The following is a 14,147-nucleotide window of genomic DNA, read 5'->3' as shown; positions in this document are numbered from 1 at the left end:
GGGAAACTAAACAAAACAAGCTGTCCCTTTTCTCCGTGTTTGGTGCTCGCAGCGGCTAAGCGATGCGCCATTGCACTTGAAGGTGACTGTTTGAAACACACAGCCACCGGTGGGGCTTGTGAGATCCAGCAAGCCTCATTTTTGCACATAGTGTTCTTCGGAAGGCTGCATATTTTGGACGTAGGCCTGCTGTTGTCCGAGTCATTTTCTTCTTAGTCATTTTCGTTTTTGGAGAGTCCTCCTTCGTCCGCCGTATCCCATCCCTCCCTAACAAATGGAAAGGGGGAGTAGGGTGGGGAAGAGGGGAACGGTTGACAGGTGGCAGGTGGAGAGAGGAAAATCCTCCTAACATAGACGCCGACACCGCCGGACAGTTTTCGATTTCGCGGTCCTCCTAATGGTATCGCATTAAGTATCACAGGACGGTTACGAGTGTGTAGCGCAATGCACGAGCGTCAGCTGTGGTGTGAAAGCAAATAATCTCTCACGGACATGTACTGCTTTTTTTTTTGTCGCAAAGTGGCACAGCTGGAGGTGATCCGGATTTGTCTAGGGCTGCAGAGATATTGATGATAATAAATTTTTATGGCGCAAAAGCAGCTTCAGCCTAAGAGCCCCATGGCACAAGATATTCGCGACTGCACAAGGTGAGGCAAAAGACTAGTTTCCCAAGCACTTCACTCCACATAGATCGAGCGCCAGGCCAGGGGCATGCTTGTACTCATTGCATCACCAGTGGGTTACCGGCGACACGGGGATCGAACTGTGCGCGTAACGCTTGCGAGGCGCATTCTCAGACCAGTATAGGCCATCGCTGCGGTCAAAATGCGCGATATTATGCGGTTGGTTTCGGACCAGCCACTTCCCGAAGACGAGACGGGCGCCCTAACTACGACCCGCCGCGGTAGCTCAGTGGTTAGGGCGCTCGGCCACTGATCCGGAGCGCCCGGCTTCGAACCCGACCGCGGCAGCTGCGTTTATGGAGGCAAAACGCTAAGGCGCCCGTGTGCTGTGCGATGTCAGTGCACGTTAAAGAACCCCAGGTGGTCCAAATTATTCCGGAGCCCTCCACTACGGCACCTCTTTTCCTTTCTCCTTCCACTCCCTCCTTTATCTCTTCCCTTACGGCACGGTTCAGGTGTACATCGAGGTATGTGAGAGAGTCGCCGAGTCATTTCCTTTCGCCAAAAAAAAAACAATTAACCCTAACTACGAGGCACAGGTTTATCGATGCAGCTTCCGTTGGTAGTGTGGCGACACTCGTTGTCTGACCAGAAGATTCCGTTTTGTGTCACATACATAGCGCCGACGAGAGAGAGCTTCTAAAATTAAATTAAACACTTCGATGTCTGGAAGGAGTATTCGACGCTGTCGTGTATCAAGGACGCGAAAATGCAGATTTCAGCAAAAATGTTTTCATGCGGCTAAATAAGCCCATGCTCTAAAATGGCGGAGAGGTCCCCATCCTACCAAAGGAAACTGCATCAAGGCATTAGGCCACCTCTCCTCTCTCTTAAGTCCGGAGAAAGAGATTTTTGCTTCTCCACTTTGCCACCTGCCAACCAAGACTGATGGTAGGCGGAAGATGGCGCTGCGGACGCGGACGGCGCGAAACTGAGGAACGAGCTAATCGGTCCAAAATTCCTTCGCGATCACATGTAATCTAATCTTCTGGCACAAAGTTTCCTGGCTCCCATCTGCTCGCGCTCGGGCTGTCTTTGAGAATACAAGTGCAAAGGCGGCCCGTCTGAGTGAAACTCACAGGGCCTCTTGAAGAAGAAACCGCATGTAGAGCCAGGCAACAATGAGAAGGCCGAACATAATGGGAACGTTGTACACCATCCAACTGACGAACGTCGGCTCGCGCGCTGTGGGGAAGTGTCTGCAACGAAACGACGAAAGCATGATGGTGGCATCGCCCGTCTTCGTAAACATTTAATCCTTCCGTCTGGCAGTTCGCAAAAGCATCGCTCATTGGCTGAAGGTTCCGAAGGTGAGGGGCTTTCCGGACAGGAAAGGCGCGTTAGCTCTGAGGAGGTTATAACGAGATGAAAGGGCGTGGCATCTTTTCTACTGGCCATGAGAGTTCGTAACTCGAAGTGTCGGCAGTGATTCATCATTACGTTTTTAGAAACTTCAGCTAACTCTTAAGCAAATGACACAAAATGAGAAGACATTTTCAAGCTAACCGTGGGCTTTTCGCGCCTGCAGCGGAACAAGTCTTCTGTAAGAAAGCTTTTCGGCATTACTTGACCTCTAGAAGCCACCTAGAGGTCAAGGTAAAGAGAAAAGGACGGTGAGTGGTTTGTTTGATTTTGCGGCAGTATTCAGAGCACAAACGTATGTTGCATGAGTGCACTCTTGTCCGTCTGCGGCGCTTGAAGAAAGTGGGACACACATGTGTTCCGCTGTCCTACAAATGTTTCAACCTTCAAACACGGCAGCAGCAGCAGCGGGGAAGCACTCACTTCTCCATCAGGGTGCTGAGCACCATATTGGGTGGCGTGCCGATCAGGCTTCCCGTGCCACCGATGTTGGAGGAGTACGCGACGGCCAGCAGCATCAACTTGCGCACGCGTTTCGTAGTGTCCTCGTCCAGCCTGCGAGCGACACCAGCTGCAATCTGCGGCTGTGCTCCAGAAAAGACTGTGCTACAATGTCCGGCATTTCGTAAACTAACTCGCTACAGCATTAATCTGCGCACGTAACTAGCGCCATTTCTTCCTTGCAGATCAACGACAGAGACACAATTAGTCGCCGCCCCATTTAAAGGTATCAGCCTCGTCCCTCCATCGATCGATCGATCGATTCTGGTTTAGGGTGCGCGCCAATGTGAACGGGTCTCCACTGCCGACTCAAGGAAGCCTGTTCCAAAGTTCGGGAACTGTCTTCTAGACCAGTGGGAACTCACAGCAGAAGAATAGAGCGATTATTTTCGTTGTACAGCCGGTCCGCTTAAAGGGACAACGTCACACAATTATTGCTGTCAGTAAAATTCGACTGCTTCGCTCTTTGTGACCAGGTTGATGTTTGCTCGGCAGCCAAATACGCATTAATTGCAGAAAACATTAAACTTTATCGGTTTTTCGCCACCACTTGATTCAAACTTGCGAGGTCAGCACCGATAAATTTCACATAAAAATGAGGACCTGTGCTTCAGAGCTGATGGATAGCAGTTTTAATTAATAGGTGTTGCAGTTTTTTATCGAATTTCATGCAAGTAACCGTTTCATATTAGGCGTGCCTTGAAACTAACGGCGGGATACCTTGAGAGAGAGGCTTATTTCTGCAAAATAATCAAACTTTTAAGCCCTATCTTGTCCGGTTAAAATAAAGCGTTAATAGCATTCGGCATTCCCATGGTAGATAAACGATTGTAGCTCCAGTTTTTCTCTAGACAACCGCATGAAGCCCCCATGAACACCGGGCACTTTATGCACATGCACGTGTATGCACATGCACGTGTTGCTTGCTCTCGCCGGGAGACGGATGTTCCAAAGGTACACTTGGAACGAGACCTGCCCGCTTGAGCAACGTGTGCTATCGTGGACAAAAGTAACCCCCCCCCCCCCCCCCCCTCCAAGTTCCGAACTGTCCTGCACTGCATGCGGGCGAAACCTGACGACGCACTACTGGTGTCGTGACCTACTTTGATCTCCGATGGTACATTCTTGCTACAATCTGGCACGATTATGTTCGGCCAGTCGCCTGCTCTAAACTATACGCCTGCACACCGTCAGATTCTTTGAGTGCAAAGAAGTGGCAGGGTATTAAGGTATAGTTAAACCGAGCAGACGAGCGAAAGCATGTGTTTAGCCTGGTTGGCTCATGGTTTTGCTTTGCTGGGTCATCGGCACCTCTGGCGAGGATATTAGACTCCAGTTAAGCTCTGGTCGAGGTTAAGCTGATCTGATCCGTTCGCGCCGCAGATGAAAGTTGATGAAGACGACGATGTGCAAGGCACAGCGCGAGAGTGTGTAGCAGTTTAACCCGAAGCGTGATCGGCAGCGGTGACCGCTAGCATAGTGCACAGTCTCGTGCAGTGGCCAGCGAAGCTGAGCTGTTCGCGCCGTCGCGGTTTCGAAACCCAGTCGCAGCAATATTTATTTTATTTTTGCACCCTCAAGGCCAGGGACGCCACAATATTTTTTGTGGGTTCGACCCCGTGAAGGGGCGCTCTCGCACTAAAATTTGCGAAGGGCGTGCTCTTCTGGTCTCGTTTAGAGAGAACTGCATCTTACTGAGATGTGGTAATCGCCGCATGGGCGGAAAGCATAGGGTGAAACACACCTGCAGGAATGCTAAGTTGCATTGCGGCGTAAGCCAGTTATTTCCGTGGCAGCTATTGCCACTCAAGAACGCGTACATGGCAACAAACTTTGTGTTCCGATTAAACATTCGCTATTGCCATTATCCAGCTCGTCGCATCCGGCGTCCAAATACACGCCAAGGTCTGAGCACTTACCAAAACTGCTACGACTAACTGCGCCGCCATCATGATTAATGATCCACAATCGACGCTGTGAAATCGGCTTTCGCGCCAACATGCATACGCGGGCAGAGAATGCCGTTGGTAATTTACAGCATAGATGCGCTCTCATGATAAAAGATAAAAATTCATGCACGGTTTATTTACCCTTGTTCCGGACGGACGAAGCCGCCGACGCGTGTGCGACCTGCGAAAAGAAAATTAGAGACGTACAACGGCAGACCTCCCTTCCCTCCAATCGAAGAAATGACAGTGTTACCTGCAAATGCGAATACCACGTGGCACCACAAGAAGAGCTACGCACAAATGACGCTTAATCTTATGCCGAACAGGAGTACTGCTGGCAGGAACTACCGCCTTCATCTGCTTTGAGAACCGCAGCGTAGTGCAATGGAGTCTGGAAGAAATGTCGGGAGGCTACAGAATATCTACGCGACTCCTTGCTTTTAGAACGGGAGTTCAGTGTGGCCCTTCTGACGCAGCGTGTTGTGTGTTAGGTTGCAGACTGCGAAATCGACACAGCGTGCAAGTCAAAAGTCGGAGGGGACACTGAAGCGCCGCCTTAATGGTATGACGCGACTGCGTTAATGGGTTAATGCATGCGGAATTGGTCATTCTCGACTTTGCATTCATACATTCCTGGGAGTCCTCATACCCCTCCTGGCGCAGAGGTGCACAGGTTAAGCGATGCGCCACTGCCCTGCGATGGCAGGTGCTGCCATCGGTGGAGCTTGTGGGAACCAGGTTGCTCTTCACGAGCAACGTCTCGCGACCGATCATTAATTTAACTGGCAGCTGCCACAGTGGGCTGGTTGTGATGGCGCCACAAGGTCACGTGACATAGCTTCTGCGGGAATTTTTCGCTCACAACGCCGACGACGCCGACAGATAAACGGGGACCATAACGCTATCGCGTTAAAATCATTATCCGAGTCCGAGTGCACGCTAAGTATGACGTCTCGCGATGGGGACTGGGCTATAGCGCGTAAACTGGGAAACAAGGAAGGCATTTTCACTTCATCTCTGTTGAACCTTAGTGTAACTTTGACTTTAGTCTGTAAAAGGCGATGAGAAGAAGTGACGTTTTGTAGCCGAGCGTTGCAGCCAAGAATTTCGCCTCGTTATACGGATACTATGGGCTGCGGGCGCCAAATCTCTTTCCTCTTTTCATAATGTATGCCTGCCTTGAAGGACGGAATTTCACTCTTCGTATCCGCTAACTCGTCTAAAACCTCGAGTACTAGCTGCATAAGAGGAACAGAAAGAAAGCGATGGACGAGTTGTCGCCGCTATTAAAGGGACATTGAGGAGAACAGGAAGGAAAATTGGGCTAGTTGGAAGCTGTTCGTAATGTGTAAATGGGCGCAAACATAACGAAGACATAGAAAGAAGAACACAGGACAGGCAGCGTCCTGTGGTCTTCTTTCTGTGTCTTCGTTATGTTTGTGCCCATTTATTCATCATGAACACCGAGGAGAAACTGAACTGTATTGACAGAATACGAGCGCCCTAACCACGAGAAGAGGACTGTTATTGAAAATAAAGCTCCTGTAATGTAGAAAAACTCTAGGGGACACCTTAAGCTCCGCCTTAAGTGAATGACGCGATAGCGTTAAAGGGTTAATTCCCATATATGCGGAATGGGTAATTCTCGACTTAAAATTCACAGATCGCTGCTAGTCCTCATACCACTCCTGGCGCCTTGGAGCAGAGCGGTTAAGCGATGCATCATTGCCCTGCGATGTCAGGTGCTGCCATCGGTGAGGGTTGTGAGATACACGTTGCTCTTTTCAAGGAATCTTTCGAGACCAATAATTAATTTAACTGCCACCTATCACGGTGGTCAGTTTGCTCGAAATCCGGTGGGCAGGTTGTGATGACGTCACAATCTCACGTGACCTCGGAGGCCCACCTAGGTTTCTGTAGCGGCAGGTTGCTCCGGCGCTCCGCCCTGCGAGGTTTCAAACGGTCGCCAACGCCGACGCTGGGCAGTTTTTCCGACATGGGGGGTACTAACGCTCTCCCGTAAAAAAAAAAAAATGTCCATGCATACTTAAGACCGCTGTGTGCGCGTCTTTTGCGCTGTTTAAAAGAAGTATGAACCACCAACTAGACCGCACGTCTACCCTTGTAATACTTAAGATGTATTTGCTGCCAAAAAATTTCTCTGCATTACGCTCAGATCGACGCACTGTGAAGTGCTTAAAGCATCGGGATTTCTAAGTAAAAGCTCTGACAGGTTTTTTCAAGTGCGAAAGGAATATACTTCTGTCACGTCTCGTCTCTGATGAAGGGTTGAAAGTCTGGCAGTTTTTTCTCCGCCAGAGCGGGAGCACAAGCAAAGGAACAGATTTTTACACCTTAGTCCAAAGCATCCGAGAAGTTTGAAACAGTCTGTCTGCAACCGATATGTCATCTAAGCGAAGAACTAGTAACAATCAGCCGCCATACGCAAGAAGTAAAAGTAGGACCCCGCTCCCGCCTTCCCTCGCGAGCGCCTACTCCATAAAACCTCGCATGAATCGCAGAGCCGCAGATGAGGCATCCTGGAGAAGCCCGCTGCTGGCACTCTGGCCCTTACTGACGCGATAGCGTTAAGGCTCCCGTTGGGCAGAAAACTCGTTGTCGTCTGCAACGGTGGGATTGTGAGGGAAAAGCAGGCGGCCCACCTGCAACCTGGGTCACGTGACGTCGTGACGTCATCACAACCCGCCCCAGGATTGTGAAAAGAACTGCCCACCGTGGCAGGTAGCAGTTAAGTAAATGACTGGCCACGAGGCGTTTCTCGGAAGGAGCAATCTGGCTCTTACAAGCCCCAACGGTGGCTGTGCTTGGAACAGCCACCTGCTGGGGCAGTAGCGCACTGCTTAACCGCTGCATCGCTGCACCTGTAGGGGTATCAGAACTTCCCGCGATTTATGAATGTAGACAATAGAATGACGAAATACGCATATATGGGCATGTAGCAGAACATAGACGACAGAAGAGAAGGAGTAATTGTGCGGGCGGGATCTCTGATGCCACCGCATTGTAGTCTTGCGGGCAGGTTGAGCGTTATGTGATGGGGAAAGGAAGAAGTGTGTCCGTGTCCAGGTCGTCGAAGGGACACATTAACACTATCGCGTCATACCACTCAAGTTTTTGGCCAGGCCAACTTGGCAGCATCCTTTCCAATATGGCACAGGCAGCGGGCAGCTTTCTATCGACACAAATGACGACTGACGCCGGTTAACACTGAGAAACACAGATGTCTGGCAAAAAAAAAAAGCAACAAAGACCGCCGACCTCGTGCAGGTGTCCGATTGTGCGCGTCGCTTCTGGCGTCAATGCGCGTATACCTTTGCGTGCTGAGGCGGCAGTTTCCCGCATGTGGTCCACGACGGTCATGACTATGGGGCACACAATCGACGTGGCGGCAGTGTTGGGGATCCACATGGACAGGAGCATGGTGATGAACATGAAGCCGAACATCAGCCTGCGCATACCCACGATAGCATGAGCTAACTCTCATCGTTCGTGCAGAAGTATTTTCTTCTAATGTTAACTGTCGCGACAAACGGGTTATGAGCTTCATTTTCCGGCTCCCGGAAGAATAAACCCAAAATAAAATTGCGCATGCAATAAAGAAGCATCTTACAGTCACTGGTCTAGGAGGAAAATAAAGGCGCTTCGTAAATTTATGATTGTGTACTACTTTAAGGAAAAGTAGGGGTGTTTACTTTGGGCTGTTCATAATTTATTTCGGGCTAAGTGCGAACGCGAGAGCTCGAGCACGTGTCCACAACCCAAGCGTCGTTTGGCGCGGAGAGCACGTCAGGCTTTGTGGTCCACGGCATGCGTGCTCGCCGTGTCAGCGGCGGGGGCGAAGGGTGGCTGCGCTCACCTGTCGTTGCTGGAGCCGACCATGCGCAGTGCGTTGAGGGCCACTCGCTGGTCCAGATGCGTCACCTCCACGGCGGCCGCGAACACCAGGGAGCTGAAGATCACCACGCCGATGTTCTGCGCAGATGCGAAGTGCGACATCCTGGACGTGAATCGCACTTCCTACAAACGCATTCGCAGGAGACAGGAAAGCACAGAGAGACCACCGGCTCAATGCGCATTCTTAATGGTCGACGCTTTCAGCTGCCACCCGGTGGCGGGAAGCCAGCCTTTAAAACGCATCGGAGAGAGCGCTTCGCCACAAATGAGACCGAGGGGCGCCCGCTGCCCCGACCTGGGACGGAGGCCTACGGCGCCCTTTTCAGTCGTTCAGATGAAATAAACTACTCTCCTGGCTTTACCGACGGTCTGTAATTTTGGACGGTACCATCGAGGCTAACGAGCTTTATTATGGCTGACCGCGCCTGTTTAGTCAACCCGGCTCTAGTGGTAGGCAGCGTTGAAGGGCACCCAGTCGCTGCGAATCATGCGGCAAAACGCGGCGTCACCTTAATATCCACAAAGCTCCCATTTTTGCTCCCGTTGTTGGAGGTGGGCGCCACAAAGGGAGACATCTGAGTCATTTGACAGTGTGTACCGCTGCCACCAGTGCGCACACACTGATTGGTCCCGACGCGGCAGGCGTGCGTGCAGCTAGCTGCGAAGTGCGCCCTCAGGAAGCTCGCGTATGCGCTGTGGCGGCGCGTGGTACGCGGTAAGCGGTAGAGGTTGCAGTACATGCTATGTTGAAAGCGTCTATTAGAGACTTTTCATCATCATCATCATCATCATCATCATCATCGTCATCATCATCAGCCTTACTATACCACTGCAGGGCAAAGGCCTCTCCCATGTCTCTCCAATTAACCCTATCCTTTGCCAGCTGCATCCACCCTTTACCTGCAAACTTCTTAATCTCATCGGCCCACCTAACCTTCTGCCGCCCCCTGCTACGCTTACTTTCTCTTGGAACCCACTCCGTTACCCTTAAAGACCAGCGGTTATCTTGCCTTCGCATTACATGCCCTGCCCAAGCCCATTTTTTTCTCTTGATTTCGACTAGGATGTCATTAACCCGTGTTTGTTCCCTCACCCACTCTGCCCGCTTCCGATCTCTTAACGTTACACCTATCATTTTTCTTTCCATGGCTCGCTGCGTTGTCCTTAACTTAAGCTGAACTCTTTTCGTTAGCCTCCACGTTTCTGCCCCGTAGGTGAGTACCGGTAAGATTATGCTGTTGTACACTTTCCTCTTGAGGGAAATTGGTAAACTGCCACTCATGATCTGCGAGAATTTGCCATATGCGCTCCACCCCATTCTTATCCTTCTAGTTATCTCCCTCTCATGATCCGGATCAGCTGTCACTACCTGCCCTAAGTATACGTATTCCGGCACAATTTCTAGGCTATCGCTGCCAATTGTGAACTGTTGTTCCCTTGCTAGGCTGTTGAACATTACCTTGGTTTTCTGCATGTTAATTTTTAGACCCATCGATCTGCTCTGCCTGTCTAACTCGTTGATCATGATTTGCAGTTCACCTCCTGAGTGACTCAGCAAGGCAATGTCATCAGCAAATCGCAGATTATTTAGGTATTCTCCATTTATTCTTATTCCCAACTGTTCCCAATTCAGGCCTCGAAAAACCTCCTGCAAACATGCGGTGAACAGCATTGGCGAGATCGTGTCTCCTTGCCTGACACCCTTCCTTATTGGAATTTTATTGCTGACTTTATGGAGGACTATAGTAGCTGTGCAGTTGCTATATATATCTTCCAGTATTTTGACATAAGGCTCTTCTACCCCCTGATTACGCAATGCCTGTATGACTGCTGAGGTTTCCACTGAGTCGAATGCTTTCTCGTAATCAATGAAAGCTATATAGAGAGGTTGGTTATATTCTGCGCATTTCTCTATCACCTGATTGATAGTGTGAATATGATCTATTGTGGAATATCCTTTACGAAAGCCTGCCTGATCTTTTGGTTGATTAAAGTTTAACGTTGCCCTGACTCTATTAGCGATTACCTTAGTAAATACTTTGTAGGCAACGGATAGTAAGCTGATCGGCCTGTAATTTTTCAAGTCCTTGCGTCTCCCTTCTTATGAATTAAGATAATGTTTGCATTCTTCCAAGCTTCTGGTACAGTCGAGGTCATAAGGCATTGCGTATACAGGGTGGCTAGTTTTTCTAGCACGATGTCCCCTCCATCCTTCAACAGATCTGCTGTTACCTGATCCTCCCCAGCTGCTTTTCCCCTTTTCATTGCTTCTAAGGCTTTCTTTACTTCTTCTTTCGTTACTGGCGGGATGACGCATTGCTGTGCACTGCTGTCTTTCTCATTAGCGCTCTGATTACATTGGCTACTGTACAGGTCTGTGTAGAAATCTTCGGCTACGTTAAATATCTTATCCATATTGCTAATGACATTGCCCTGCTTGTCTCTTAATGCATACATCTGGTTTTTACCTATGCCTAGTTTCCTCTCACTGTTTTTAGGCTACCTCCGTTCTTTATAGCATGCTCGATTCTCTCCATATTAAACTTCCTTATGTCGGCTACCTTGCGCTTATTTATTAACTCTGATAGCTCCGTTAGCTCTATTCTATTGGTAGTGTTAGATGCCTTCATGTTTTGGCGCTTCTTAATCAGATCTTTCGTCACCTGAGATAGCTTCCCGGTATCTTTTCGAACGGTCCTACCGCCCACTTGTACTGCGCACTCCGTAATTATTGATGTCAGGTTACCGTGCATTGAATGAACATCAAGATCACCTTCCTCAGTTAAAGCCGAATATCTGTTTTGCAGCGCTATCCTAAACTCCTGTGCTTTCCCTCTTATGGCTAACTCGTTAATGGTCTTCTTCTTCGCTAGCTTCTTCCGTTCCCTCTTCAAGTCTAAGCTAATTCTAGACCTTACCATTCTATGGTCGCTGCAACGCACCCTTCCGAGGACGGCCACATCCTGAATGATGCCAGGTTTAGCGCACAGCATGAAGTCGATTTCATTTTTAATCTCACCATTGGGGCTCTTCCAGGTCCACTTCCTGTTTTCCTCGTTTGCGGAAGAAGGTATTCATGATCCGTAAATTATTTCTATCCGCGAATTCGACTAATAACTCTCCCCTGCTATTTCTAGAGCCTATCCCATAGTCACCTACCGCGTGGTCGTCAGCCTGCTTCTTGCCCACCTTCGCATTGAAGTCGCCCATCAGTACAGTTTACTGCGATTTTACTTTATTCATTGCTGATTCTACGTCCTTATAGAGACTTTTAGTGACTGTTAAAGATTTTTATCAAAGCACGTGCCGCCAGTAGTATCTCGTATCGGCCATTGCGAACGCTCCCATTGGTTCCGACGCGACAGAGCACCAGCGCGTTCCTTTCACACCAATATAGACGGCCTGCTGGCAAGCAGAAGAGAAGGGAAGTGCCTCGCGATGTGGGCGGTGCCCGAAGACGTGGCAAGCTGACCGTCTGGTACGCAAACCCTCGAAGTGGGTAAGCCCTGAAGTGGCTTACGTTGAAGTAGTTCTTGGCGGTGTCATCGGCGTCGAGCGTGCCCGTGAGAGGGAAGATCACCATGGGAGCAGTGCAGTGATTGGCAGCGGCAGGGCCTCGGTGGCCCAGTACGTGGCCATCAGCAGCATGCAGTAGCCGCACCAGCTGGGCTGCGCATCACAGACAAGAGTTGGCGTCACATCGGAGAGGCAGAGGAGGCAGTGATGAAGTGCCGAGAGACGTCTTGCCATGCACTTATCACAAATGTCTTGAAAAGTTTTGACCTGGCGCATCACACTATAAGGCGTACGGCCAGAAAGGATCAGTTAGACTCTTGGGCGTCCGTGGCACGACATTCTGCGAAATTATGCTGAAGCGCAATGCGCGCCCATTCAGGCGGCCGCGTGTAGCGAAGCTCGAACAGTTCCCGGCGAAAAGTAGACGTTCAGGGGAGCAAAGGTGACGCTGCCAATTGAAACATTCGCGTCAGTATATGCTCGTGTAAGGAGAGTTCCCCCTCTTTTCGCGGCGGATAATTCTGGGGAGAAACAAAAGGCGAAGAGCAGCTGCGTTGCACATATGTATGATTTTCTTCGCGCGGCACGTCAGCGGAGAGCTGCCGGACTCGGACAGCTGCCCCCCCCCCCCCCCCCCCCCCCCCCCCCCCCCCCCCCCCCCCCCCCCCCCCCCCCACCCCCCCCCCCCCCACGACGCTCGGCATACGACCAAGCCGACGGAGAGTCGTTCCGTTCGTACTCCGGCTAGAACCGTTTTCACACAAAAGCTTCGTCATATATGCAGCCATGCTTTCCGTCCGGTCGTCGCATTGTCCCGATTTTCGATGTTTACTTTTATGCAGGGTTCCCAAGTACCGCTCTGATCTGTCGTAAAATGTGGGCCGTCGCACAAATCGGGGGGGGGGGGGGGGGGGGACGCACAATCTGGGTAACACTGTAGTCGGAAGAAGTCAGCGGGAAAATGACGCTTTCTTTTATAGGCTGCATAGCATTAAAGTCTCGAAAAATTAAGTGTCGCCCATATACAAGTGTGCAACGTATACGGTATATATTGCACAGGTTGGTGGAGGCCTGTGGAAAAATTTTTAAGAGCGCCAAAACAGCGTGTAGCTTGTAGGGTTACTAATCAACGCCACAATCAATATCGTTTTATTTTGCTACACGAAGGACCAGAACATTTCTATTTTGCCTCATAGTATCCTCTTGGACATATATATGTCACACAAACAAGGTGGCGCCTACACCTCGACTCGACTACCATTAATGGTTTGCATGTCCGCCTTGGCACAGGAGAGCCCTGAGCTTCCCACTCAGTGGTACGAGCCACACAGTGCTCGATCCGAGTCGCGGTGTAAAACTACTCTTACAGCGTGATTCGAGTATACCTTGGAGCGGTAGTAGAGGGGAAGCGGCAGCAGCAGTACGGGCACGACCAGGACGAACGCGATGCGCGCGCGCGTCAGGCGCTCCCGGTGATCGTGCGACATTGCTCGCGCCATGGCGTTCATGGAGGTGCGCAGCACGGCTTTGCCTGCCTTGGCCGTGAACAATAACGCCCTGGGCGCCGAGCTCTCGACGGGGCCACCGGCGACTGGGGCGCTGGTCACTGGGCCGCTGGTGACTGGGCCGCTGGTGACTGGGCCGCTGGTGACTGGGCCACTGGTGATTGGGTAGCTTCCTACCGGACGGCTGGCGACCGTGGTTGGCTGCGCTGCAGATGCAGGGCCTGCTCGCGACGGCTGCGGAGAACCCGCCGTGCCCTGCATGGTGGACGTGAGACAGCCCAGAGTGACACCGGCTGACATTCAGTCTAATGACCCCGGTAGAGGACCACTTGGCAGAGCCGTTTGGAACCGAAGTCTTTAGGCGTTACTGAAAGCCGGCTCAGCGATGAGGAACCGGACACAAGTTGAGAGACACGGATCGTCCATGTCTCGCTTGTGTCCTGTTTCTCACGCGCTGTATCTCATCGTTATGCCACACCAACTAGCCCAAACCTCCACCTAATCTGGAAGGCTCCACTATGATTCGAACAGCTTCAAGGCAACAAAGACACGCGCAAGATAAGGACAGCAAATGGGCTGCGTCGTCAGTAGTAGTAGTAGTGTCTTTGTTCCCTCGGCGCTGTATAGTACGTTCAAGGTAAGGCTTGGAGGGTGGCGAGAGGCTCCAGCGCGGCAGCGGTCTATCCCGGCATTCGCGCCACATTGCCGAAAGGTCG

General features: G+C 50.9%; 1 protein-coding gene across 1 annotated transcript in view; it reads right to left on the bottom strand.

Moving 5' to 3' along the window:
• Positions 1-14,147, bottom strand: part of LOC144119518 (Na(+)/citrate cotransporter-like) — a 30,482-nt gene that overhangs the window by 14,711 nt on the left and 1,624 nt on the right. Inside the window, exons 2-8 of the mRNA XM_077652107.1 lie at positions 13,312-13,686; positions 11,931-12,079; positions 8,373-8,488; positions 7,828-7,964; positions 4,637-4,676; positions 2,469-2,600; positions 1,763-1,882 (exon numbers count right to left, since the gene is read on the bottom strand). Of these exons, the coding sequence (XP_077508233.1) occupies positions 1,763-1,882; positions 2,469-2,600; positions 4,637-4,676; positions 7,828-7,964; positions 8,373-8,488; positions 11,931-12,079; positions 13,312-13,686 (1,069 nt within the window). The remainder of the gene's footprint in view (positions 1-1,762; positions 1,883-2,468; positions 2,601-4,636; positions 4,677-7,827; positions 7,965-8,372; positions 8,489-11,930; positions 12,080-13,311; positions 13,687-14,147) is intronic.

This window comes from Amblyomma americanum, chromosome 2 (assembly GCF_052857255.1).
Source record: "Amblyomma americanum isolate KBUSLIRL-KWMA chromosome 2, ASM5285725v1, whole genome shotgun sequence".
Taxonomy (NCBI): Eukaryota; Metazoa; Arthropoda; class Arachnida; order Ixodida; family Ixodidae; genus Amblyomma; species Amblyomma americanum.
This window is presented reverse-complemented; position numbering and strand designations above follow the sequence as displayed.